This window comes from Eubalaena glacialis, chromosome 5 (assembly GCF_028564815.1).
Source record: "Eubalaena glacialis isolate mEubGla1 chromosome 5, mEubGla1.1.hap2.+ XY, whole genome shotgun sequence".
In the NCBI taxonomy this organism is placed as follows: domain Eukaryota; kingdom Metazoa; phylum Chordata; class Mammalia; order Artiodactyla; family Balaenidae; genus Eubalaena; species Eubalaena glacialis.
Genome location: NC_083720.1, coordinates 4,483,286 through 4,510,981, shown reverse-complemented (window position 1 = coordinate 4,510,981; position 27,696 = coordinate 4,483,286). Strand labels below are relative to the sequence as shown.

The 27,696-nt window shown below is 45.6% G+C and overlaps 1 protein-coding gene across 5 annotated transcripts in view; it reads left to right on the top strand.

Annotated features, from left to right (window-relative positions):
- TBC1D14 (TBC1 domain family member 14) overlaps positions 1-27,696 on the top strand; it is a 99,404-nt gene that overhangs the window by 44,865 nt on the left and 26,843 nt on the right. For 4 of the 5 annotated variants that reach the window (XM_061191946.1, XM_061191948.1, XM_061191947.1 and 1 more), the window contains 4 exons: positions 93-213; positions 22,570-22,688; positions 24,246-24,328; positions 25,621-25,738. In XM_061191946.1, the coding sequence (XP_061047929.1) occupies positions 93-213; positions 22,570-22,688; positions 24,246-24,328; positions 25,621-25,738 (441 nt within the window). Of the gene's footprint in view, positions 1-92; positions 214-16,392; positions 16,505-22,569; positions 22,689-24,245; positions 24,329-25,620; positions 25,739-27,696 lie in introns of those variants that run through there. The other variant, XM_061191950.1, reaches the window with a different exon arrangement.

Sequence of the window (27,696 nt, the reverse complement as noted above, 5' to 3'; positions counted from 1 at the left end):
GTCTACCTGTTTTCATTAGAGAGTGATTCGGCTGTCCTAGTGTTTCTGTAAATACCCAACAATTCCCTAACCCTTTTATTTTCTTCCTATAGGAATTTGCTTGCTAGAAAACAAAATGCAAGACTTGACAAACAAAATGACTTGGGATGGAAGTTATTTGGAAAAGTACCACTCCGAGAGAATGCTCAGAAAGAGTCAAAGAAAACACAAAAGGTATACGAGATACAAAAACACAGAAATATGCTGTGCAGCATACATTTATGAACCATGCAAAAATGACCATTATTGAGGCTTTGAAATTGGAAAGCTTTGTTTTAACTTGCATGCTTAGTACCTAAAATTTAAGTCTGTCTTCAGAATGTGGATGACTTTAACCTTTTTCATTTCTTATAGCTTGTATGCACACATAGGAAAGCTCAGTTGAGAGAGCTGGGCTTTAGATATTTATAACTTGATGAAATTTAATCAGTTTTTTTTCCAATAAGAGTTGCAAATGTGTTTACTATCAAATTTTTATTAATTGTGTTTGATGTTAAAGAATTCTCCCTCTCTGATCCCAGGGGTTTCTTGGGAAGGACTTAATCCTTCCAATGCTTCCTTGGACCAGGAAACCTAGGGCCGCTGTTACCCAGGCTGCAGTATGACCTCTTCCCCTCGCGGGCCGACGCTGCCCACGTGTCTTGGGGGGAGAGGATGGGGTTCAGGGTCAGGCCAGGCCTGTGGAATCTCACCACCACTGGGCTACTTCGCTCCCCATGGAGGGAGTGATGCTAGCCGCTGGAGGCGTGTGCTCATCTTTACAGGGAGGGGGGCTCGAGCACAGACTCAGCCGGGCCGGGGGTGTCAGCGGCCTCAGCAGCCCTGATTGTTACCACCTGCATCTTCTGCTTGGCCCTGGGTCCCAGCCATCCTAACAGTGCGGTGCTTGCCCGGTGCTGTGACACTGCCCCGCAGCAGCCTTACCCCCCAACCTCAGTTTTGTATTCACGGACAGTTGTTCAGCAAACACTTCTAAGTGCCAGCACTGGAGTTAGAGAGATGGCACTGCACCCAAGCTCCAGAGCACCCCTCTGGTGAGGGAGTGATTCCAGTGCAGGTGTCGCAGGGAGCAGCATAGGTGTGTGGGGAGGGAGGCCGGGCCTGATGGGCGAGGCGGCACAGAAGTCTGAGTTTAAAGGTGTGACAGAGAATTAATAGTGATGGGGATCGTGTACTGAGTGATTACTATGTCCTGGCGATAAATGAGCCAGCACGTGGGTTTCTAGTTCATTTAAAACTCGCAACAACCTTATGAAGAAGGCACTGTTACTGTCTTCATTTTACCAAAGAAGCCCTGAGACCAGGCTGAGTGACTTGTGCGGCTAGTAAGCGGCAGAGCTGGTGCCAGGCCCTTGCAGCTGCGCTACCCCTGCAGGAAGGGAGGGGCAGGTGCTGGGCGGCTTGTGCAGCGTGAACCCAGGGAGCAGTGAGAGGGGCTGTCCATGGGGCCTGTGGGGCGGGATGTGACGCATTCGGAACCTGTCTCTAACCTGGAGGCTCTGGGGAGCCCCTGAAGGGTTTTACTTATGTAGGGAGTGAGAGGTCCCCCTGGCGAGAGTGTGGCTCTTGGACTAGTCCAGGTGGGAGACAGTGGGGTCTGGCTCGGTGCAGTGGTGGTAGTGGGGCTGCAGAGTATTGCGGCCCTCTGAGTATAAACATGTGAGGTCCAGGGGGTGCAGTGTGTGAGCACGTGCTGGGGCTCTGGCTTGGACAACAAGCTGGCTTTGCACATATTTCATTTTTTATGCCTCGTCAAATTAAAGATGTTTTGAATGTTGTGTAGTGTTCCTTATAGCAGTTTTCTGGACCTAGGAAACTCACAAAGTCAGTCAGTGTTGGAATTCATTTTTATAGACTGTTACATTTTGAATTTGAATCACTTATTGTGTAGGCTTGTTAAAATAGCATACAATTAAAATATGATGCATTTGTATGCAGAGCTAAGCTATACATTTCTTAGGAAACTCAGTAGCTAAGCTGTTATAAAATTCTTAAAGAAATCTACACTTTTCAAAAAAGTAACCATTATGCTAAATAGATTTTCCCATGGCTCTTAATGTCACTTGCATCATGTTTGAATTTCTTTGTTATCTGTGTCGTACGTACCCTGTTTTTTTTAAGGTGAACATGGATTATGTTCTTGGACTTAAAGGATTTTTGTGAACTGAAATGACTAGGTCAGCTAATTATGTAGTAACACAGTACTGCAAAGAAGAGGACCATCTGGCTCTAACCATCAATAATAAAGGATGCAATCGTACCTGCATGCGTCATACAATCCTGCCTCTGTCCTGTTTGCTCGTGCTTTGTGTCTTTGGCCCTCTCATTTGTCACCCTGTCCCCTCCTCCCCCAAGCTGGCAAGGCCTGAGAGGGATCCAGAGCCAGGGACCTGCCCCTGGGAGGAAGCTCCTGGGCACCAGGCTCGAGCTGGCTGCTGTCACAGGTGTTGGTTCACACAGCCTCCCCTCCCCACTTTAGAGAGCCCATCACTGGGGTCCGAGTGTCCAGACTTGTGATCCCAAATGGTGACAATAACTCTAGTTAGAGCTAAAGCATAATTAAGATATTTAGTAAACTCTAATTCCTTTTCCCTTTCTCTTTGGAAGTTTTTTATACTTGAGAGAAGTAGCATCACGTAGTGATTTAAAGGCATGGACTCTGGAGTCAGACTTACTGCGTTTGGATCCCCGCTCTGCTACACTTTGGCTGTGTGAGTTTGGGCAAGTTCCTTAACCCTTCTGAGCCTCATTTTCCTGCTCTTCAACATTAGGAGAATAATAGTACCTACCTCCGAGGTGGTGAGGATTAAATGAGTGAGTATACATCATGTGCTCCAAGCAGTTATGAATGTTGCAAGTGCTAGAGAGTGTTTGCTGGTGTCATTGTTCGTTTCCTGTGAATGAGAAATGGACCTCAGTGTGAGAGGGTGAGCCTGTGCCCTCCATAGATCTCTTAGTTTGCTTGTTCAGCAAACCTTGCGCCATTTGGGGGCCAGGTCTTGTACTGGGCACTGGAAACACAAAAGCGGATGGGTGGACATGTCTCAAGGAGCCCGTGGTGAGCCGAGGGTTCAGGTACGAACACCAGCCAAGATCTTTGGACTTGAAGGCTCGGGTTTGATTTCTGGCGTCCCCTCTTCTTGTCCGTATGACCTTGGACCAGTGACTTCTCTGTTTCCTCATCTGCAGAATGGGCCTGTTAATTTATAAATTAACAGATAATGTATGTGAAGTATTTTTGCCCAATGTTTAGCACAGTGTGTGGCCCAGAGTTAGTACTCGGGGTGTGGCTGTCATGACTTTTTGTTAATAAACTGGCCCATGGAGTGGACTGGGCGCTGTGTGTGGTTTGCCCAGGGCGCTCTGGGCACAGCTGACTTCACTCTAACTGGGCCACATTCTCTTGGTTTGGGCCTTCTTTTTTGGCTGCCATTTTTAAGAAATGATGAAATGTTACTGATACTTTCAGTTAACTTTTCAAATTTCATAAAAATTTTGAAATGCAAGTAATTTTCTATCAGCTTGCATTATGATTTTTTCCTAGGGGAAGCAAAAATGACCAAGAATAACTATGAGAATCACACTAAACCAGTGGTTCTCAAATTGTGGTCCCCAAGCTAACATCATCATCACCTGGGCATTTGTTAGAAACACAAGTTCTCAGGCCTCTCACCCCAGACACACTGAAACAAACTCTGGGGCTGGGGCACAACGAGTTGTGTCTTAACAAATGCTCCAGGCATTTGTTCTAATGCACACCAAAATTTAAGAACCACTGCCGTGTGAGAAGGGAGTGCTGGCTATTAGGAGGAAAATAGCCGTCTTTGCCCACAGCGGGTTAAATAAAGGGCCCAAGTATGCCATGTACACTATTGGCAATTGCTGGTGGACTGGCGAAGCTCTTGAGAATAAAGCTGGGGAGAATGTATTTGAAGATAGCTGCCTTCAGGTCTCCTGTCGTTGGGTTTGTATGGACCAGGGCTCTGGCCAGCTTGGCGCGAATGGCGGTGCTGTCTCAGAAGTACAGTCCTTTGTTTTGTGAATGAAGAGGAACCTTCTTTCTTGGATTCCATGGTCCTTTCACGGGTTCCACAAATTTGAGACATTGTGTGGATCAATCCTGGTTATTATAATGAAGGGCGAAGACTCATTCGGCCCCTGCCTTCACTGGAACTTACCAGGGGTCGGGGAAAGAAAGATTTGAACAAATAACTCTACAGATAATTGTAGCTGTGATAAATGTTGCGAAGGAAAAGTAGAGTGCAGCCATCCTGAGACGCTTCTGTACTACTGAGCACATTTCTCTGAGATTGGTTTCCAGGTGACCTCCAGTTGCTAGGTCCAACGGTTATTTCCCTCAGCCCTGGTCCACTTCTCTGCTCCTTGGGAGGCTTTCTTACCGTGGCTTCCAGGTCACCACACTCTTCCTCCTTTTTCAGTTTCCTTTGCTGGGTGCCCTCAGCTTTCCAGCCCTCTGAACATGAGGGTGCCTCTCGAGTGCTTCTTCATCTGTGGGCGCCTCTGGGAGATCTCCACTGGACTCAGGCTGTAAATGTCATGCCTACGCTGACCACCAGCCAGGCCCTCACCCCTGAACTCCAGACGTAGGCAGCCAGCTGCCTACTGGACAGCTCCACCTGGACGTCTGATAGACATTTCGTGGTTAACAAGCACCGAGCTAAACTCTGATTTTCTTTCTTTTTCTTTTTTTTAAAATTAATATATTTAATTAATTTATTTCTGGCTGCGTTGGGTCTTCGGTGCTGCGCATGGGCTTTCTCTAGTTGCGCGGAGCGGAGGCTACTCTTCGTTGCGGTGCGCGGGCTTCTCATTGCGGTGGTTTCTCTTGTTGCGGAGCACGGGCTCTAGGCACGAGGGCTTCAGCAGTTGCAGAACGCGGGCTCAGGAGTTGTGGCTCGCGGGCTCTAGAGCGCAGACTCGGTAGTTGTGGTGCACGGGCTTAGCTGCTCCGCGGCATGTGGGATCTTCCCAGACCAGGGCTCGAACCAGTGTCCTCTGCATTGGCAGGCGGATTCTTAACCACTGCACCACCAGGGAAGTCCCAACTCTGATTTTCTTTTTCCACTCTGTCGGACCTGTTCCCTTTGCAGCTTTCCCCATTTTGGTAAATGACAGCCTTAGCCTTCTTTTTCAGGTCTGAAACTTTAGAATTGCTCTTGACTTCTCTTTCTCATACCTCGCTTCCAGTCTGACAGGTGTTTTGTTTTTGTTTAGGCTCTGTGGGTGAATCCGATGTGCCGTAAGGTTTGAGAAGTAGTGACTTGCTGGGAAATTTTGAGCCTCTGCTCCAGTGAGGTCGTGTGGATGAAATCTTCTTAAAGAGGTGTTCCTGGTGTAGCCTTGGCAGGAGGTGGTTGTGGCTTTGTGGTCCGTTATTGGGAAATGGGGAAGGGGTTCCTTTAGATAAGTTAGTAATACTTCTCGGTTATATTAACGTGTAAAAGATGTATAAGATATTAACAAATTAAGAAAAAGGAAGCTGACTGTGATTTTCCCATCAGAAACCATGGAGGGCAGCAGGAAGTGATTTCAGCATTTTTAAAGTGCTGAAAGAAAAGAACTATCAACCCCAAATTCTGTATCCAGCAAAAATGCCCTTCAGGAATGAAAGTGAAATAAAGATCTTTTCAGATAAAGGAAAACTGAGAGAATTTGTTGCCAGCAGATCTAAAAAAGTTACTAAAGGAAGTTTTCCAGACAGTAGGAACATTATACTAGAAGGAAACTTGAAACATTAGGAAGGAAGAGGAATAGAAATGGTAAATGTCCAGATGAATACAGTAGACCATTGTTCTCTTAATGAGTTCTTTTAAATATGTTTGGTTTCAGCAAAAAGTATAATGTTGTATGGGGTTTTCAGCACATGTGGATGTAATACGTATTACAAATAAAACACGAAGGAGGAGGGGATATGATGGTAAAGTTTCTACATTCCACATGAAGTGCTAAAATACTGATTCTAATTAGATTGTGAAAACTATATATTGTAAATCTCAGATCAACCACTAAACTACACATAGAGAGAGTGAAAAACACAGTATGTTACAATAGAATTCTCAAAAGTTCCAAGAACTGAAATCAAGACAGGAAAGAGGAAATAGAGGAAGGAAAAATAGAAAACAAATAAGATGGTAGGCCCAAATTGAAATATACCAATAAATCGCCTTACTGTACACGGTGTGAGAGCATACCAAGTGTGTGTCTGAATGCTTGGTCCTGACAGATTGCTGTCTGAAAGAAATTCACTTCAAATATGAAGCAGGCAGTTGAAATTAAAGGATGGAAAAAGATAACACTACCATGAAAACATTAGTCAAAATGAAGATGGAGTAGATACATTAATATCAGAAAAAGTAGACTTCAGAGCAAAGAAAATTACCAGGGAGAAGGTGAGATGTTACCAGTGAAGACATAATGCTATTAAATGAGTGTGTACCTAATGAAAGACCTGCAAAAATACATGGTACAAAACCCGACAGATCTGAAACAGGTAGACAAATCCATAGTTACAATTGAAGTGTCAGCACCCCTCTTTGTAATTGATAGAACTATTGACAGAATTAGCCAGGACATAGAAGAACCTACCGTCAATGAGTTAGCGGACATTTAGAGAACGCTCCACCCTCCAACAAGAGCACAACACACATTCTTTTCAAGCACACGTGGATGGTCACCAAGATAGACCGTAACCTGCGTTATAAAAGAAACTAAATCGGAAAGGATTAAAATTACACAAAATACGTTCTCTAACCACAATGAAATTACACTAAAACAGTGACAGAAAGATAACAAGAACATCTCCCCAAACTTGGAAATTAAACAGGTAACATGTTTCTAAATATGTTTTGGAACAATAACGATGTCACAAGGAAAATGAGAAAATATTTTGAACCGAACAAAAACACAGTCTATCAAAATTTGTGGGATGCAGTGCTTAGAAGGACATTTATAGCATTAAACCAGTCAGATTAGAAAAGAAAAAGTTCTCCAATCTAATTTTCTACCTTAAGAAACTGTAAAAATAGCAAATAAACCCAAAGCAAGCAAAAGGAAGAAAATAATACACATAAGAACAGAAATCACTGAAATTGAAAGCAGAAAAATTAATAGTCAATGAAACCAAAAGCTGGTTCTTGGAAATTATCAACAAAATCAAATGCTAATAAAACTGACAAAAAGAGAGGAGAACCAAATTATCAGTAAGAGGGATGAAAAAAGGAGATACTACTATAGACCCTGAAGAAATTAAAAGGATAATAAGAGAATGTTATGAATAACTCTATGTACGTAAGTTTGATAACTTAGATGAAATGGTCCATTTCCTTGAAAATCACAAATCACCAAAACTCACCCAGGATGCAATAGATAACCCAAGTTGTCCTGTAATTATTAATGAAATGGAAATTTTAGTTAAAAGCCTCCCCAAAAAGAAATCTCTAAGCCCAGAGGGGGTTTCATTGATGAGTTCTCCTGCATATTTGAAGAAAACTAACACCAATTTTCGAAGAGGAAGGAGTGACTCATAATATGAAGCCAGTATTACCCTGATACCAAAACCAGACAAGGACAGTACAAAAGAAGCACATTGGAGGCCAGTATCCCTTATGAAGACACACAGGGTCCTCAACACATTATCAGCAAATTGAATTCAGCAATACATTTAAATGTGGCATTTATCCAGGAATGCAAAGCTGGTTTATTATTTGAAAATCAATCAGTGTAATCCACTATTTTAACAATCTTGGGCAGATCTCACGGGTATTATCTGACTGTAGGAATCCAGTCTCAAAAGGTTACGTATGTGCTGTATGATTTCATTTATATGATATGCTTGAAGAGATAAAGCTGCAGTGCCAGGAGTGGGTACTAAGGGAGAGCATGGACGAGGTTTTGGGGAGGATGGAACTGTCCTGTGTCTTGATTGTGATGGCTGCAAGACAGCGTGTTTTAATAGTCATAGAACTTACCCACCAAAAAGCTAACTATATGTTAATTTAAAAAATAAAACTAACATGAGTGAATGACTCAATCAGTCAAGCAGTTAGGGTACTTTTGACCCAGCATTTCCACTTCTAGGAATTCATCTTACAGATGAGTTTCTGCAACTGATGGTTTTATAGGGTATTGATTGCGAAAGATTGGAAGATTACAAAAAAGATTGATTAGAAAAGACCGGAAGCCATCTAAATGCCTGGCAATAGGGAATTGGTTAAATTCCTAAATGCAATACAGTGCATACCTTAAAAAAGCAAGCTGAATAACCATTAGTGTGCTCTGTATGCATGAGATACATGCATATGCTCGTAAGTGCGGATACTGTATCAGGAAGGCCCCTTAGGAAACTGATAATAATAGCATTGCTTTGGAGAGGCGAATGAACTGGGGGAGGAAGGAGACCTACTTTCACTGTTTACCCTTTTATACCTTTTGGATTTTATTTTGTGTGCACGTCTACTCTAAAAAAAGTTTTTAAAAAGTATGCAGAATGGTAGACAAAAAAGTGTTAAGGAATTTGGGCAAAGGACCACAAGACGAAACAAGAGCCTAATGGATACCCCAAACTACAGCTCACAAATTCCCATGTAGCTCATAGAGGCACACTACAGATTTGACACTGAGCTTCCTGGTGGTAGGGCAAAGAGGGAAACTTTACCCAGCGAGTGGTGATCCAGAGTAGAAAGCTGAGGCTGTTCTGGAAATTCTGGCTTGTCAAGGTGGTAGATGGCACGCTTGTACAGGGTCAGGACCTTTCGGTTGAGGGTGAGCCAATCAGGAAATCACCTCATAAAATGTCTAAGTGCTATTAATTTTGGGTTTTAGAGAGGCAGCGAGTTAATTACGTATCACATTTCTACATGATGCCTTTCTGGAAGAGAAAGAAAAGGGGAAGAGAGAAGAAAGGGAAATGGCAGCGTGGTCATTTAATTTGAACTTTGTTTTTATTCTATGGATAGATTGTCTCCTACTGTTGTCGTGGCAACAGTTAGTTGATCTGAGGAGTATAACTCTCTTACCTCAGATGCCTTTAATAATATAAACTGAAATTCTAGTGCATAGTGCTTCTTAAGGTTTGCTTATTTTTCCGAATGTGGACACTTCCCCGTCAGTCTGAGAGGGCAGCATTCAGAGCACGCTTTCAGTCTTACCGCCGTGGCTCCCAGGAAGAGACAGGAGTTCAGAGAACAGGAAATGGACAGATCTTTACTGGGACCACTAACAGTGCTGGGGTCAAAGGGGTCTCAGGCTTGGGAAGGCAGGGGGCCAGGGAAGGGCTCTAACTTTGGGATCACAGAGCCCCTTGTCTGTGTCCTGGTTCTGTCACTCATAGTCAGTTGTGTGACTTTAGGCCGCCGACTTGACTTTGCCTCTCTGACCTTTGGTCTCCTCCTCTGCAAAGATGATGCCCATCTTGCCTGTGCTCATGAGGGTTCAGTAGGACAAAGTGTGGGTGTCCTGGAGCAGTGGTTGGTGTCCGGTGGGAGCTCAGTAAAGGTCAGTGGTTTCTCTCGTTCCGGTCTTACATCATGGCTACATCTTTACTCCTCTGAGCGGATACAAACAAAAACTTTGCTGTTGCTCAGGAGTGTTCAGTGTGTTTTGGAAATTGCAGTCGCCAAAATCAGTCTTGGATTCCATCTGAAATGGCTTAAAAACTGTTTTTTTTCAAATTATAAAAAATAGTTCATGAAAAAATACCTGTAAAATACCCAAATGATGGAAGTGGGCAGAATCAAACGGGAAAGCCCTCTTCACCCGAGACTCCACAGCCCCTTCCGCGTTGTAGTCTCTGACCGTTTAGTGCCCACCCTCCCAGGCCTTTCTCTGAGCCAGATTACGTTTGTGTACGTTTCACTCACATGCATACGTTTGTGAGAGGGTTGTGCAGCTTCTCTCTGGTGTGTACACGGTCGGTTCTCAGGAGACCTGCCCAGCACTGACCTTGAAGGTGCCATGGCCGGGGCTATTCGGAGGCGACCGTCCGTGTTCTGAATCCGCTTTCTGACTGACTCTGGGCTCAGGTGATAGTGTCTGCAGCTGGGTGGCCTGTTGAATAAGCTGAACCAGAAAAGTACGTTTCATGGAAGTAGCTGAATCGAGGCAGCTTCCTAGGAAGGCCTGGGGAGGTGGCCCTTGGGAGCTTTCAGATGCTTTTGCCCTTCCCCCAGCAATTTAATGTGTTGATATGAAAATATTGACAGCCAAAGAAAACTGCTTTTTTCACATTGTTCTAATTCCCGATGGAAGGTTGAGATTTTAAAGTATTTGATAATCTCTGAACACTGTTGGATCAGCAGGGGAGACGCTTCTTGGGTCTTTTCCAGGCCCGGCTGGCTTGTCTTGGGCTGTGGTGCATGGTGCAGGGCCCGGAGCACAGCTGGCCCTCCCGAGGAGGCGTCATCGGCAAGCGCCCGCGTAGACTTGGAGAAACCTCAGATTTGAGAAGAGCAAGGCTGTTAACCTTGCTTTCCTTTAAGTTTCCTCTAAACTCCCCTTTAAGTTGCTTGTCTAAGTTGGACTCAGAATATTACTTAACATCTTGTCAGCGTGTGGAAGCACTTTGGGTAGAGTCTTCTCTTTGGTGCTGGAAACTCCGTGGTATCCCTGATTAATAGGCAAGTGTTGCGTTTGTTCCTTTATCTTATGCCTGTGTCTGGTAGTTAACATGGCCTTAGGGCCACGAAGGGAACACTGTTTTGGGATCCTAGTTCAGAGGCAGTGCATCAGGTGAGTTGATAGAAAGAGGCTCTGGAGCCAGACTGCCTGGGTTTAAATCCCGCCCTGCATCTGACCAGCTGTTACTTAACTGGGCAAGTTACTCAGAGCCTTAGTTGCTGCATCTAGGGAAAAGAGGGGGGTAGGGGAGATGATGCTGATAGTACCTATGTTCGTGTCCTATTGCTCCTGTAATAAATTACCACAAACTTGGTGGCTTAAAACAATTCAGATTTATTCTCCTATAGTTTGGGGGTCAGAAGTCTGAAATGAGTCTTCCAGATTAAAATCAAAGTGTTGGCAGGGCTGGTCTTTTTAGAAGCTCCAGGAGAGAATCTGTTCTTTCTTTTCCAGATTCTATAAGCTGCTGGCATTCCTTGGCTTGTGGCCAAGGAATTTCTGTTCCCATCAATACACTGCCTTCCCCTTCTGTAGTCACATCTCCCTCTGCTTCCATCTTTTTTTTTTTTTTTTAATAAATTTATTTATTTATTTTTGGCTGTGCTGGGTCTTCGTTGCTGCTCATGGGCTTCCTTGAGTTGCAGCGAGCGGGGGCTGCTCTTCGTTGCGGTGCGCGGGCTTCTCGTCACGGTGGCTTCTCTTGTTGCGGAGCACGGGCTCTAGGCGCGCGGGCTTCAGCAGTTGTGGCGCGTGGGCTTTCAGTAGGTGTGGCTCGCGGGCTCTAGAGCACAGGCTCAGTAGTTGCGGCTCACGGGCTTAGTTGCTCCTCAGCACGTGGGATCTTCCCAGACCAGGGCTTGAACCCGTGTCCCCTGCATTGGCAGGCGGATTCATAACCACTGCGCCACCAGGGAAGTCCCTGCTTCCATCTTTTAAGGACACTTGTGGTTATTTTGGGCCCACCCAGATAATCAAGGATAATCTCCCCATCTCAAGGTCCATAATGTTAATCCCATCTGCAAAGTCCCTTGTGCCATGTAAGGTAACAGTCACAGGTCCCAGGGATTAAGACATGGGCATGTTTGGGGGCCGTCACTCAGCCCAGCACAGTACTTACCTCATGGGATTGTTAGGGTTGAATGAGACTCATCGGGTCCTAGCTCAGATGCTCCCTCCTAGGTGGTGTCTTCTAAGAAGTTTTCCCTGACCACCCCGTCTGAAGAACCACCCACCGTCGCCCCATCAGTTGTCACTCTGTCACAGAACTCTCAGGTATTTTCTGCACAGCCCATGAAACCTAGGACCAGACCTTGTTTGGTTCTCACTTTATCTCCAGGGCCCAGAATAGTACCTAGCTTTAGTGAATGGTTAATACAGGTTTGTTAAATGGATGAATGTCAAAATTTCAAAACATACCACTTTGTAGACTTTCTTCTTATCTCTATGACAACAGAGACATTTCCCCATATCATTAAATATTCTTCCATGATCTCGTTTTTACTCACTAAGTAATGGCCTTTGTGTAGCTGTATCATGGTTCACTTAACCAGTCTCCCAGGTTGAAGTCGTTCCTTCAGTGACCTTTTGATCCTGTGAAACCCGGTCTAGCAAGGTTGAGTTTGTCAGCCTGTCTCTTAGGATGCTGCATCAAACAGCTCACCCAGTCTTACCTCCTTGATCTCAAAGGATAGAGACAACAATGTTGTAGGTTAATCAAATAAGCAAGTAAATCCAGTGTGCTGGTGGAGATACAGGAAGCCGGGGGATGAGCGCTGGTTAACTCAAAAACTTCAGGAGGAAGAATTCTTTTCAGGTGGATTAAGATAGAAGTCACATCTAATGCCAGATTGAGATAGAGAAAAAGGCTCTGTTAACGTCTTATTTTTGCTTTAAGTTTCAAAATTTAGTAAAAGTCAACCTGTCATCACATGGTATAATAGTTAAACCTTTATGAATGGTACCCAGTTCCGAAATATGTGATAGAAACTGTTGGTAAAGTAACCTGCAGGTTACAGCCTGTCAAAGGAGATAAGCAGTGTGCTTTGGAAGCACATCTTAATGTGTATTTAACACATGCTTAATGCGTCTGTCTCATATTTAAATTTAGTGAGCCTGTGGGCCCCGGTTGGCTGATGTCTACAGTATGCGTGGCACTAGGTGTTGGTACGAGGCGTGGAGGGGCTGAGAACCCACGCCTCTCTGTGAGAAGGACGCTAGCTCTCTTCCAGTTGCAGGAATTATTTCTGGAAAGTCACCAGTAACTCCTCAGGCCGGGTCAGCTGCCTCCTGCGGCTCCTGGAGCCCTCAGATTTCTCTCAGTCATAGGACCGAGCACCCGTTTAGTGTGGCAATTGTCTGTTTGCTGGTCTGTGACGGACTCGAGGGCAGGGACCTTGTTCATCTTTATTCTTAAGGCCAAGCACCAGAAGTGCTTATTGGACGGGTGCAATGAAGGATGGAACAGTGATGCTGAGCGTCTCCTCTGTGCCGTGTACTTTGTTAGCAATCGGCGGGGAGAAGACTACAGCAAGGCCCCGCCCTCAGAGGTTTCACAGTCTCTTGAGGGAAATAAATAATAATCAGAGAGTCATGTAATTACAAGTTGGGATTAAGTGCTATGAGAAAACAGAACCTGATGCTAGGAGAGAGAGGAACCAGGGCCTTGCTGTAGTTTACATGGTAGGGCAGGAAGTGTTTCTGTGGGGATGTGTATTTAAGATGAGATCTGAAGGATTGGTCATCAGCCTTCTTACTGGTTTATTCCCCTTGTGAAGAAAAATTGCAAACCTGGAGAAGGGTTCAAGGAATAATTTAATGATGAACAGCCATATATGCTCCACTTAGATTGAACAGTTGTTGACATTTTGCCATATTCATTTATTGTGCCTCTTTCTAGTTGTAAAAAATGGAATCATTTGAAAGTAAGTTGCAGATATCATGACATCTTATCCATAAATACATCAGCATTCATTCAGCTCTCTACACAACCATGAAGGTGTTACCAGGCTTAAGAAAATTATCAGTTAATTTCCATAATAGCATCTGACCGTGACCATGTTCAGACCATGTTCGTGACCAGATCATGTTCTGCTTTCTCTAGTTACACCAAACTGTTCTTTATGAACCAGCCTCCAATCAGGTTTGTGTATTGCCTTTAGTTATTTGTCACTTTATTCTCTTAATAGAAAACAGTTACTCTACCATTCTTTCATGACATTTACCTTTTTTTTTTGAATGATCATGGGTTAAAGGTTCATTTAACACATTGAGGAGATGCATTAAATGAATCAGTTAAATGAACCAGTAAGATGGTAAAATTGATTCCAAAGGCATTTGAGGAACTAGGTTATTTATAGACATAAAACCAAAAAACTTAGAATAAGATTGCTACATTAGATTTAAGAAAACATCATCTTCAGAGTTATCTATTCTATTGGACATAAATCCACAAGTTAATATGTCACTTCACAGTGTCTGGGCTCTAATGGAGTAGTAAGTAGCACAGGCACATTCTCCTAGAGAATTAAATAAACCTCAGGCAGGCATATTAAAAATGCCTAGGTATAAATGGAAAAGTCACCTCTCCCCCACGCTTTTGTCTTATTTCCAAATTTTGAATAATTTTTTTTTTAAACAAGGCTTTCCCTAATCATTCCAGCCAGAATCAGCCTCTCCAGTTTTATCCTCCTATTACTTTTTAAAAATGGCTTTACTGTGGTATAATTATTATACCATAAAATTCACTCATTGTACATGTTCATGACTTTTAATAAACTTATGCAGCTATGCAACTGTCACTGCAATCCGGTTTTAGAATATTTTCACCCCTCGACAAAGTCCCCTCATGCCTGTCTGCAGTGGATCTCCGCTTCTGCCTCCAGCTCCAAGCAAACGTTAATTTGCTTTCTCTCTAGAGAAAGAAATTTCACATAAATGGAATCATGCACATTACCTTTTGTCTGGCATCTTTTCACTCAGCACAGTGTCCCTGAGGCTCACCCGTGTGGTGTCCATGTGGTGTCCATGTGTCAGTGCCCTTTTCATTGTTGTGTCAGTGCTGTTTATACATTCCTCACTTAATGGGTTTTTGGAATTTTTTTTGGTGTTGGGCTCTTATGAATAATGCTGCTGTGAACGTTTGCATGCAAGTCTTTTTGTGGATGTATTTTTTATTTCTCTTGGGTAGGTTCCTAGGAGTGTGGTAGGTGTATATTGAACTATGTAAGAAACTGCCAGATTGTTTTCGAAAATGGCTGCAACTACCAGTGACTTATGAAAATTCCAGATTCTCCACATTCTCGCCATCACTTGTCATTGTCTGTCTTCTCGATTATAGCTTGATGGACATTGTAGGCTCCTTCTGAGTGAAGACGTTTCTGGTGGCAACTTGGTAATGCTATTATCTAGAAAATCAGCTGGGGAAAAGCGTGGTACCATGGTCTGGGGACTTGTGAGTTTCCTTCTGGAAGGAGAGTCTGTGTTGTCTCAAACCCAGTTTGTTCAGCACTTGGACACTGGACCCATGGGCTGACCAGAAATAATTTTGACCTTATGCAGATTTTAAAGACTTAAAACATTGAGGTATGATCTGCAAACAGTGGAATGCTGTCATCCGAAGTGTACTGTTCAGTTAGTTTTGATGAATGCTTATCAAGATAATACTTCTGGGCTTCCCTGGTGGCGCAGTGCTTAAGAATCCACCTGCCAATGCAGGGGACACGGGTTCAAGCCCTGCTCCGGGAAGATCCCACATGCCGCAGAGCAGCTAAGCCCGTGCGCCACAACTACGGAGCCTGTGCTCTAGAGCCTGCGAGCCACAACTACTGAGCCTGTGCTCTAGAGCCCGTGAGCCACAACTACTGAGCCTGCGTGCCACAACTACTGAAGCCCACGCGCCTAGAGCCCGTGCTCCGCAACAAGAGAAGCCACCGCAGTGAGAAGCCCGCACACCACAACAAAGAGTAGCTTCTGCTTGCCACAAGTAGAGAAAGCCCACATGCAGCAACGAAGACCCAATGCAGCCAAAAATAAATAAATAAAATAAATAAATTTAAAAAAATACTTCTGTCACCCCCCTGGGGATACGTTCTGCCCCTTCCCAGTCAATCCCCAGAAGCAATCACTAGTCAGATTTCCATCATTATGTGTTTCTGTGTGCATCCTGACGCTTTGATTGCACTGATCTTACTGTGGAAAACATTTGAACCGCAGTAGAGTATACAGAAGAGAATAAAATGGCTCATAATCACTCCACTACCCAGAGGTTACTAGTGTTACTATTTTTATGTAGTTCCTTCTGGTAATGTACATGTGTCATTTTAAAAAAATCTCACAAAGCAGAGCTTTGGCGAATGTTTGGCGTGTCACCGCTTCCTCTTTGGAGTGTACGTTTTCCAGCGTGGTATTTGTGTGCTGAGGACGCAGCCTAACTCGCTTAGCGCGAGCATTTAGGCCCGGTTTGTATCGCGGGCGGACATCCCGCGTCTGGACTCCCCGCCTGCGTGGGCACGTCCGGTGTCTGGAGGGCGCCGCGCGACCTTCCCTACCTGGGCGGCCAGAGGAGGGACCCCCGCGGGACTTAGGCGGCCCGGGTCCTCCCCCAGCCCCGCCCGGCGCCCAGGGTCCCGGCGAGCCAGGCCTGACGCACCGAAACCGAGCCGCGGATCGGCTGCGCGGCATCTGCGCGCGATTGAGCGGCCTGCCGCCCCCGCCCGGCCGCCGGAGCCGCCGCCCGAGGTCCCGCCGCGGAGCCCCGGTTGCTCGCTCGTTCGCCCGCTCGCTCGGGCATGGAGCCGCCGGCCGCGCGCCTCTGAGCCCCGCGGCGTTCATGGTGAGTGGGGCCGGGGCCCCGCCCGCGCCCCTCCGGGGGTCTGTCCGCCCGTCCCCGGCCGGAGGCCCCAGCGTGGGTGCGCCCGTGTGCATGTGTGTGTGTTACACGCATCTGTTCCAACGAGCTGAAGCTTGCATGTGGCCGCGGTGATGCGCCTTCCTCCCCCCTGCCATTCTTTGTCTGTGATTCCATGTAATTTCCTCACAGGGTTGAGTTTTAATGGGTACAGTGGGGGACTGTAAGAGAGAGAGCCGGCGCGTCCTAATTCTTACCTCCCAGAGGGGGATCGCACCCTGTGTTCAGACTGAGGTCAGTCCAGGCCAGGCACCCCTCTTAGAGGCCTGAATGGCATTCATTGCCCATGATCCTAGGGGCAAGAAGCCTTTGTACGGAGCTCAGGCTGTACCCCGTTTGCTCCGGGTCCGAGTAAGGTGGTCAGATCGCAGCAGTAACCAAGCTTGTTAAAACCCGCAGTTCAGTTTTAACACATTTCATTCACCAGTCCACAGATGAACTTCTGTGTTCTACATGTTTTGTAAGTAACATGACAGTTAGAAAGGCCTCCTGAGAGTTGCTGTCCCAAATGCCAACATTTCTGGTAACCCAGGGGATGCTTTCTGGGAAAAAGACTGTGGTAAGGCGATAAAAGAGTTGAAGTATGAGGAGCCCTTCAGAGGGTTCCGGAGGGTGCTTCTTACTGTGAGGTCAGCCTCATTGGTCACCAAGACTGTCGTTTTGGGAGTCCCAGCATTTGTAAGACCTGTTCAGGCCACTCTTACTCACTAAAAATGGCAAAATAGAACAGATCTCGTCCCAGATTGTGAGACAACACCCCTCTCCCCCCAAAAGTTCCTTGTTATAAATGGCAGAGTGTGAAGCCAGCTGCAGTGTTCTGGGCTCTGTACTTTCACCTACTCTTCACCACAACCTTATCAAGCACCGCTCTTCACAGGAAATGTTGTGAAAAGTAATTTTGTAGCAAAATAATGACAGTAATACTCCCTGTCATTTGGGGGCACCTGCTATGGCTATGTGTCTTACGTTAATTCATTCTCATTTAATAGATGGGGGAACAGGCTTGGAGGGGTGAAGGGACATGCCCAAGGTCACGCTGCTGGTGGTGATGATCTGGAGGTGATGGTTCAGACCCTGGCCTGCCGCCAGCTCCCAGTGCTTCCCCCGCAGGGTCCTCAGCCGGTGCCCCCATGGTTGCTGTGCTGTCTGTTCCTCTTGTTGGTTCACGTCAGTCTGTTAATAGGTGCCACGTGGTGACTTGCTATGCTTTATTCCAGACATACCTCTAAAACCCCCTGGTTATTTTAAAAGGCTAATCTTGAAGCTGTAACCAGTTGAGTCCAAGGCTTAAGCACAGGTTTTAACTGATGACCCTCTCTCCTTGTAGCTAACATAGATTTCCAGGAAGCCAGGGGGCTTCTGTTACCACATTTGGGCATAATTGGCTGTCTTTTACAGCAGTCTTCCAGTTCTGTAAGTAGCAGTGACACCCCTCTTGTCATCCTACCAGGAATACTTTCTTTTCACCGTTTGAGAATCTTGGTCTTTTCCTCTTACACAAATGTCTGTCGAGGTAGACTTTTTTTTCTTTTCTTCTTCAACTGGCAGATTATACACTTTATTTAGGAGTCTAATGCCCTGTCCTTATCTTCAGCACTGTTCAGATCATGCACATGATGTAGACCTTGCCATTGGATGTATCTAATGGGCTCTTCACACCTCACACTGTTTACTTTCTGGCTCTATACCCAGTCTAGCTCTTCCTTTCTCTCTCTCGCTTGGTCTCGGCTTGTCCCATCAGCTCTGGGTAGCTTGTTGTTGAGACCATGAAGTCTAGGACAGAACTTTGACTCGGCGTCATTCCCCATGTAAACTGTTCACGCTCACCCACAGAGAAGCCTGTTCGCCGTCATCTCCTGGCTGCTGCTTGTGCTGTCGGGATGCCCCTCCTTCACGGCTTCCAGCCCAGCTCTCCCCTGTCCTTTGTCCACTGAGATGGCACCCTTTATGAGCTGTTTTCTTTGATTCTCTCCAGCCATAGGTGTCCTGTCCTTGGGGCTCCCACATTTTTTATCGTCTGCTCTGGTTTCATAGCCTCTGCTGGCATCGTACTGCCCCTGCTAGAGTGAGCCCTTCAAGGTGGGGTCTGCAGGTCTCCTAAAGTGCCAGGCCCTATGCGGCCCCTTCACAAATGAGCTCCTGGCCCCTGTGTGGAGTTGAGGCTCTGCTCAGCTGCCCTGGCTTACTGCTTTTTTCCTGAACCTTTGCTGCATTATCAGACCACACCCCGCACTTAGCCCCCAGTTGGGTGCAGTAGGCTTTGTTTGCTGCTGTCTCTCTGGTGTCGGTCTTACCTTCCCAGCAGGACACAAGGCACACCACTCCGGGCGGGGACCGTGACCTTTTCTAAATTAGTGACTTGTAAACTTTTTATTCTGACACAACACCCCACCCCCATCCCCGGGTTAGAAAATTTAGGTTGAGACTCAGTTCTCTCATGAAGGCATAGCTATAAGTAGGTATAGAACTGAAACAAACTGTCCTTACTATGTGCACTCTGTATTTTTGTATTGTTTGATTTAAAAAAATACTGTCGTGACCAGTTAAACTGATTTGCCACTAGAACTTTGCAGAACCCTGTTCTAAATTCCCTCTAGGGTTATGCAGGGTGTTGGAATCTGTAGAGGTTCCTTGAATGGATGGGTTATACTGATTAGCCTGCAGGACTTCTGATGAGCACAGCAGTGAATGGCATTGTTACTTGGTTTAAACCAAGAGACTTCAACTTGATCCCATAAGGGCCCCAAGAGGAGAAGAAACTTTGGAACGATGAGTTGCACCGAGGCTGGGCCAACCCCACCATTTGCCTGGCGCACGGAAAGGGCTCATACTTTATGGGCAGCCGTTGAATGTATGTCTCGTGATCTCATCATCACAGGAGTCTTCCCAGTTGCTACCGTTTTATAGGCGAGAGAGAAGCAAGATAATTTGCCCCAGATCAGAGCCAGGACTTAGAACTCAGTTTTTTCGCTTCCAAAGCCCCAGCCCTTGCCATATCACATGCTGACCTCAGTGTTGATAACTCACAGCTGAGAGTTGTTTGTCCTGAGAATGAATCGTCCTCTTTCTTGTTCCTGAAGTTGGTTTGTCTGGCTTGGAAGATGAGCTTACTGTCGACCCCTCTAGGTAGCAGTGTGAGAACTACATTTGGAGTAGGATCTGTTCACAATTTCCAAAGCCATTCGTATTCTGAAATGCCATTTAGAATTTTGAAAAGGCTTTCCCTGGGATTTCAAGTATGGACAGGCCAGGCCTCCTTTTTTTTTAATCATGCAGGGCTCTATGTGATTAAAACATAAGTATTTGCCTTGCATCTGCACTTAATTCACTATTACAGGTTTGTGTCATAGTTGAAAGCTTTATTTAGACTGAATATAAATGATTAAACTGGATCATGCATTCTAGTGAGTGGCAGTCTGCGGTGAGCAGTGCGGGGGCAGAGCCGGGGTGCTTGGCTTCTGGTCCAGCTCCTCCAGCCCCAGCCCGGCCTCCACCTTATGGCAGCTCCTTTCTCAGGGTTGTGGGGAGCTGGTGTGAAGGGGAAGTTGAACCTACTCTGTGTGTGTAAAGCCCTTGGAAAGTGCTTGGCCCGTTGCGACTGTGCTGCTTGTTATCGTTTATGATGGAGCCTCCGAGCTCTAACTGAAGAGACTGATTCTTTTAGAATCACAAATCAAGGCATTTAATTAACTTTACAACGCGTCTTCATATCTGTGCTCTTTGCAGACTTTGCAGGGCTCCTTGATTGTTGTTTGGCCATAGAGCATTTTTTCTGCCTTAAACAGTTTCAAGCCCGAGGAGAAAAAGGGGCATGGCAGACAGCAGCCAGGGCCAGCCTTCGTGGAGCACTTCCTCTGCACCGAGAGGCTTGTGCTGACTGCTTCACAAGCCTCTCCCCACTCCTTAGACAGCCCTCTCTGCTAGGTGCTGTTTCCCTTCTTGCAGATGTGGAAATGAGGTGCAGGGATTCTAAGCTGTGCTTTGCCGGGGGTCGCAGCTGGTTCCTGGTGGATCTGAATTTGCTCCCAGGCCTGTCTGGCCCCAAAGACCACACTTAACTCGAGTAGGACCCGGCCTTTTCCCTCCAGAACTGCACACTTGTTTGTTGAGTATATCCACAGGAGAGGTTGGGCCTGCGCAGAGTGGCGGAGTGGGGAGTCCTGCAGGCCCAGCTCCTTGCTGGCTATGGACTTGGGGGCAAGTCACTTCACTCTGAACCTCAGTGGCCCTACCTGTAAAATGCGGTGACACTTGCCATAGAGATCGTTATGGAGATAAAGTTAAACTATGTGTGTAAAGCACACAAAGCAAGTGGAAGTGGGCATCCACATGCTGGGGCATCTGACTTCGGGGCTCAGCATCTTTGGCCTTGGCATATAGCTCACTAGACCAGCATCAGCAAATAAGTAGCACCTTACAGGACGTTCGCTAACAATTCTTGTTAATATGCAGCGTGCCTCAGGATCTTTCTCAGCACACAGCTTTTGGTAGATCTCCTATAAAATACAAGATTTTACATTGGGTGCTACATATGATACTTCTGATGGCTGTTTAGTACCATGTTAAGTTGCAGCTGAGTGCTTGGCATGTGGAGGCGCTCAGATGTTTGAATGGATGAAAAAGTGAGCCCATTTTCTCAGCTTTGGGTGAGTGGAGGTCGTTTTAGATTTTAATGGAACCATTTTACACTAGGGTAAACAATGTTAAGACAGCTAACCTTGTACATCCAGACGTACAGAAACTGCCCCACCCACCTGCTTCTTGGTACACACCCTTCTCATAGCCTGTGGGTTTTGAGGAAATAATTTTTTCTTTTAGCTTTTTAGAAGCCTCTGTAGGCTTTTCTGGCTGAGAGAATAATTGCTTGCCAAATAATTTTACCAGTAACACCCCACTTGACAACTAGTGTTAATAAAATTCATTTAGCAATTCATCACTTTCCACTCCTGATACTGCTTCTGTTGTATCTGGAGTGGTTATTTAAATCTTAGTTTAAACTACTCGGTTGTTTGTCCTGTCTTCCCAGTTAGGTTGCCTTCCCTTAAGGGAGGGTCCTGAGAGCCTTGTCTATAATAGGCAACAAGAAAATACTGGTTTTTTATTTTTGCAGAGGGCTAAGGGTACACGTGCACAAGCATACACACAGTTTCAGAAACTGGACTCTTGGGCACAAATTACTTGGCTGTCCTGAGCCCTGCTGGTTGGGTGTTTGGAATGTGGGTCACCAGGTGTGACTGAGGCTTTGTGGTTGCAGCTCATAGGACGAATTAGTGACCCGGAAGTGTGGAGGCCGCTCGTAGATTTCCAGGGCATGGCACAATTATTCGTGTAACAGCTTGCAGTGATGGCTTCACACAAAGATGTTAAAGAATTTCTTTTTTGACGTTTCTGCTTTAAGAAAATGAAACAACTTTAATCATCTTTAAGCAAAAGATTTTTAATTTTTAAGCCCGTCCTAATTTCAGGAAAGGTTTGAAAGGCAAACAAAAATAGATAAAATGCGGTGGGGTAAAAGGAAATGCATTAGAAATTTAGGGTGGGAGTGGGAGATGAAGCCAGGGGTGGGGGTCAGATGAATGCTAGAATTGGCTATCACTCTGACTCTGAGCTTCCCTGTGGCCACTGCAATAATCAGTTCAAACTTACGGTGTCCAGAAGACAGAATACACACCTCTTACCCAGAAGAAGCCTAGGAGACCCGACTCGATGTTTGCGGGCCTTTAGAGGAGCAGCTGGGATGATGAGATCCTTAGTGACTTCCCTACCAGTATGGGAAGCCCACAGTCCCCATAAAGTGATGGCCTGAACTGCAGAACTGAACCCCTTTCATTGGCAGTTTTTCCTTCTAAAGAGTAAGAAATATTTTCAGTGCATCATCCTCAAAATCAGCTTAAAGGACTTCATAACAAAACACCTTTCTTACTTTGAAAAGGGCTTCGTAATATCAGAATTGGCCGGGCCTGGAGTTATCCCTGGTTTCTTTGTCCTAGGAATATGAAGACAAGGCTGGACGACCTAGCAGGCCACCCTCTCCAAAGCAGAATGTGAGGAAGCATCTTGACTTTGAGCCTCTTTCCACCACCGCACTCATCCTGGAAGACAGACCAGCGTGAGTCTGAAGAAGAGTCTGTGGAGAGTTTGTTTTCAGGAATAAGTACATTTGCTAGTCACCTTTTCATTAGAAAAGGGGAAGAAAAATTAGCACGTCACTTACTAAAAATGCGGGGCCCCTCTTCATTCCCTCTACTAATGTGTATTCTATATGATAGCATGACTAATTTGGAAAACTTTCATTTAACATAGAAGTTTTGATCAGGGTTTTCCATTCAGGTGATTTTTTACTTTAATTTAGCATTTCCAAATGCTTAAATAGCTGTTATTAATTATAGACTGGCTTGTAATGGTAAGAAACACCAGGAAGTATACTCTAAAGTGGGTGTTTTGGAGGCACCCCAGTATTGTAGAACAATTCCTGGACTAGCCTGCTGGTTCTTTGGGATCTGCAGAAAACAGGCTGGGTGATCCCAGCAAGTTCCCTTCCCTTCTGGGCCTCTGGTTTCCATCCATCTGATGAGGAGAGATGGGTTTTGATGACGGGCTTGTAGATCGTGTTTGGAGACCTTAGTAAGGGAAAGGGATTGCTCCATCGTACCAGGCCATAGCTTATCTCTATTTGAGCATCGAGTTTCCATAGAACACTGTATTTGAATAGAAAGATTCCACAGCTTTTAAAAAAAAGAGAGAGAGATTGTAAAACATTGGGCTAGAATCCCTAAGGTCCCTGCCAACCCTGACATTTAAAATTGATGAAGTCTGCAGAAGAAATGTGTCTTCTGATGTTAATTGTTGGTCCTTGGAAATTGTGGGTGTGTGGGTAGATGGGGAGAGAAACCCTGAAATGGAGGATTCAAAAGGTAGGTAGAGATTATTGGTAAAAGCCGCCACACTGTGAGGATCAGTCCTTGTAATGCTGTCTAAAACATGAGCTGTGGGAAATCCTGCCCTGTTCTCCTGCAGCAGAAACACTGTGATGTGCACAGACAGCCAGACATTGCCGCCCTCCCAGTTTTCAAGGGCCAGCAAATTCACCAGCACGTTTCTGAAAGAGAACATACGTTTTATTTTTTTAACCAGTATTCAAAGTTGTACGCACATTTAGTTGTTTAGAACCATTGTATGAATCTGTGTGTGTGTGTGTGTATAAATGAGATGAACCACATAGCTAGTATGAAACTTACACACTTATAAAAACTGGCCAGGGAATATATTCATACATAGATGTATCAATAATATATGCCATTAGGGTACTCGACTTCAGGGGTAACTGTTGACAATTATTGTATTCATGCAATGTGGTCAAATCAAAGTTTCTTTGGAGACTGGGGTGAAAAAAAAAAACACCCAAAGATTAAGTGTTTATCTCTGTTGGAGTTATGGTTAATTGCTGTTTTCTTCTTTCTGCTAATCTTTAGACTTCAAGTTTTTAAAAATGAGCTTATTTTAATACTTTTGTAAAAAAATATTTTTAGTTTATGAAAGAGCTGCGTCTTTACCATCTAACAAATGTGGTTTTGGTCTTTGAGCTTTTCATTTTTTAGTAAATGATGCTTCAAGTTTCTCTTATTTAATATTTAAAATGGTGAAAAATCATTTATTTTCTATCAAGAAATCTCCCGGCGAAGCCAGCTGAAGAAGCTCAGAAACACAGGCAACAGTATGAAGAAATGGTGGTTCAGGCCAAAAAACGAGGTAATGGAATTCACATGTGTTTGGTTATGTAAGTCAGCACAAGATTTTGTGTCTTTATGGATATTTTCTCTTTACCTTTTGGAGCTGTAGAACCTGAACTTTGGTGAATGCTTTATTTAATATTTTGAGATTTATAATTTTTCATCGAAAATGTATGTTTCTACTAACTACTTATTCCTGGTTACTTTATTCAAGATAATAACACTTTGAATTTACACAAGGAAAGAGACTGTGTAGGATAAAAGTACTAGGCTGGAGAAAGCTTTAGCCATTGATACTGGGGAGGCAGATCTCTTTCTGTCTGTGGGCTCAGTTTTCCTTATTTACAAGAAGGTGTGATGGGATTTGATAAAGTGCCTTGTGACACCTAAAAACCCTATGATTCTTAGATGTTTAAAAAGTATGTATAATAAAACGTGGTCTGTCTGTACAATGGAATATTATTCAGCCTTAAAAAGGAATGAAATTCTGACACACACTTAACATGAAGCTTGAAGACATTATTCTAAGTGATATAAGCCAGACGCAAAAGGACAAATGCTGTATTTTTCCACTTATATGAGGTATCTAGAATAGTCAGATTCATAGAGACAGAAAGTAGAATGGAGGTTGCCAGGGGCCGGGGAGCAGGGCGGGGTGTGTGTGTCGGGGGGTGGGAAGTTAGTGTTTTGTGGGGAGAGAGTTCCAGTTTGGGAAGATGAAAAAGTTCTGGAGATGGATGGTGGTGATGGTTGCGTAACAATGTGAATATGCTTCATGCCACTGGGTATACGCTTAAAATGGTAAATTTTATGTTTTGTGTATTTTACCACAAAAAATACAAAAAAAGTATATATAAATGAAAATGCATGGTATTTCTCAGAGTTGCTGTTATACCCTAAGAGTTATTCTTAAGCTGTGAGAAGTGAAGTTGCAGGTTCCATTGGAAAGGGTGAGGGGAGCACAGAGAGGCTTCTGGTGTCTGTTCCTGTTTGGTCTTTTGACTGGGGCTGTAGTTTCATGGGTTTGTCTATTTTGTGATAATTTCGTTAGGTTCTTATTTGTATACTTTTCTGTGTATATGTTATACGGTATGTATGTTACAAAAAAACTTACTGAAAGAATGGATAACGCCTAAGCTTTCTAAACTCCGTAAAGTGTGAAATGAGTCTTGGAAGGACAGGTCTCAGTGCTCTACTTCATTGCCCTCTTCCTGGTGTTTTTGCAGCCTGGCTCTTTGAGAAAAGTCACCTAGCTTGAAATCAGTGGATATCAGTTAATAGATGTTTCCTTCTTTTAACTGTGATTCCTAGAGCTGAAGGAAGCCCAGAGGAGGAAAAAGCAGCTGGAAGAAAGATGCAGATTAGAAGAAAGTATTGGAAATGCTGTCCTCACTTGGAATAATGAGATTTTGCCTAACTGGGAAACAATGTAAGCTCTCTAGACTTTACATTTCTTTGCAGAATTCATGGGAAGCAGCTGTATTAATTGTAGCTCCTCTCACAGCCCCTGATGAAATTATCTGATAAGTTTAAGTTGCACAGTCTCCTTCCCCTGCCTTGGTTCAGCCCTTGTCGTTTCTCACCTGGTACTGTGACAGCTCCCCTCCCACCCCTTCCAGTTGTCTTCTGCTCAGCAGCCAGAGGGATCTTCTAAGGCGCGAATCTGTGTTACTTCCATACTTTACATTTCAGTAACTTCCTGTGACTCTCAGTGTAAAATTGGAATTGCTTAGCTTAGCCGACAGGACCCTTCGTGGGACAGCACGTCCCTTTCCCTGTAGCCTCACCTTTCATCTCTCCTTTGCTTGGACAGTGCCCTTTCCTTAGGGAGCCTCAGGGCCTTTGCATGTTCCATTCCCTCTGCATCGAGTGCTCTTGCCCTGTATCTCCTCATCCAGTTAACACTTTGTTCTTTAAAGTTCAGTCTTCCTTGAAGAAGCCTTTCCTGCCCTCGCCCTGGCTCCAGGTGCCTGTAGAGGACCCCGCTGGGTACCCTGCATCTGTCTGCTCAAGTTTCTGTTGTCCTGTCTGAGGAGGGGCGCCAGGTGTGCTTTGGTGACAGCCCCCAGTAGCCGGTACGCCGTAGAGTCCGGCACTGTTGTCTCCTTTGCGTCTGAGGGACAGCTGTAGGTCTTTCCTCCTGCATGGTCAGAATGGTTAGGGGCCGGTGTCTGGACAGCAGTCCTGGAGCCATGCACAGAGGCTGGTGGCTCCTTTTGGGCCTCCCCCTATCAGCAGGAGCTGGGGGAGCTTGGACGCCAGTTTCCTTTTTTCTCTTCCAACCTGAACCGTGTGTCAGGTTGTTGGGGACTTGCTTCTGGCACTTACTTGGGTGTCACTCACTCCCACTATGGAGGTGGGGTCGGGGGGAGCGGAGATTGCCCTGTTGAGGCTCTGCACGGGGAACACAAGCTGTGCCCAGAGCCTGCTTTTCTGGGCAGTGTCTTTAATAGGCTGGACATGGTCAGGAAACACTTTTTCTCAAATGGGGCCCAGTAACAAGAGATAAGGTCCTCAGAACCCTTGGACTGACTCCCTGTGTGGCTGCAGAACCCTGGCCCACCCTCCATTGACTGATGCTTGCTGTGGTCCGGACGCGTGCATTCATACAGGAACTGCCACTTAATGACCACCAGCTGGGTGCCGGGCACCTTTCTGATTTGTCCCACTTAATCGTCACAGCAGCCCTTTGGGGTCAGGGGGAAGGTTGCATCATCTTGGTTTAGGGAGAATGATCCTGAGTGAGAGAGGAGAAGGAGTTCGCTCCGGGTTCCCCAGGTGAGGGTGTTACGGGGCTGCAGCCCTGGTTTCGGCAGCGTCAGTCCGTGCTCTCGCCTCGGTGCTGTGCCGAGGGGCACCACGTTGGGAGTCTTTGGCACCCTTATGTCTGTCCCAGTCTGTTAGCAGTGTGTGTTCACTGTGACCAGCAGACCTCAACGACTCTGCAGTTCCGAATGTCCTGAGTTAGCAGAGCCGTCCTGCCGTTACAGTTGCCTTGCCTGAGCGCTTCACGTGTGTGTGTGCAGCTGTGCAAAGGCTGGCGGCTGTGCTCTCGGGCTCCCTTCACGAGGCCCCTTGGGGTCTGCCCTCCATCGGCAGCTCTGCGGCAGTGCCTCCTGGCTCCCCACACCGTGCCCAGCTGCCTGCCTTTCCTGGAGCAGGCCAGGTTATTTCTTGTTGCTGTGCTTTCTGCTCAGAAAGTCCTTCCCACCCTTCCTCTGCTTCGACTGCTACTGGTCACTGAGAATTTGGCTCCAGAATAGCGCTCTGGGCTCCTCTGGTTTGTGCCGCCCATCTCTGCGTGTGCAGTGCCTGTGGCACACCTGGCACAGCAGTAGCCCAGTGGAAGGTAGTCGTCGACCTCCTGGTCTGTCTGTTTGGAACGGC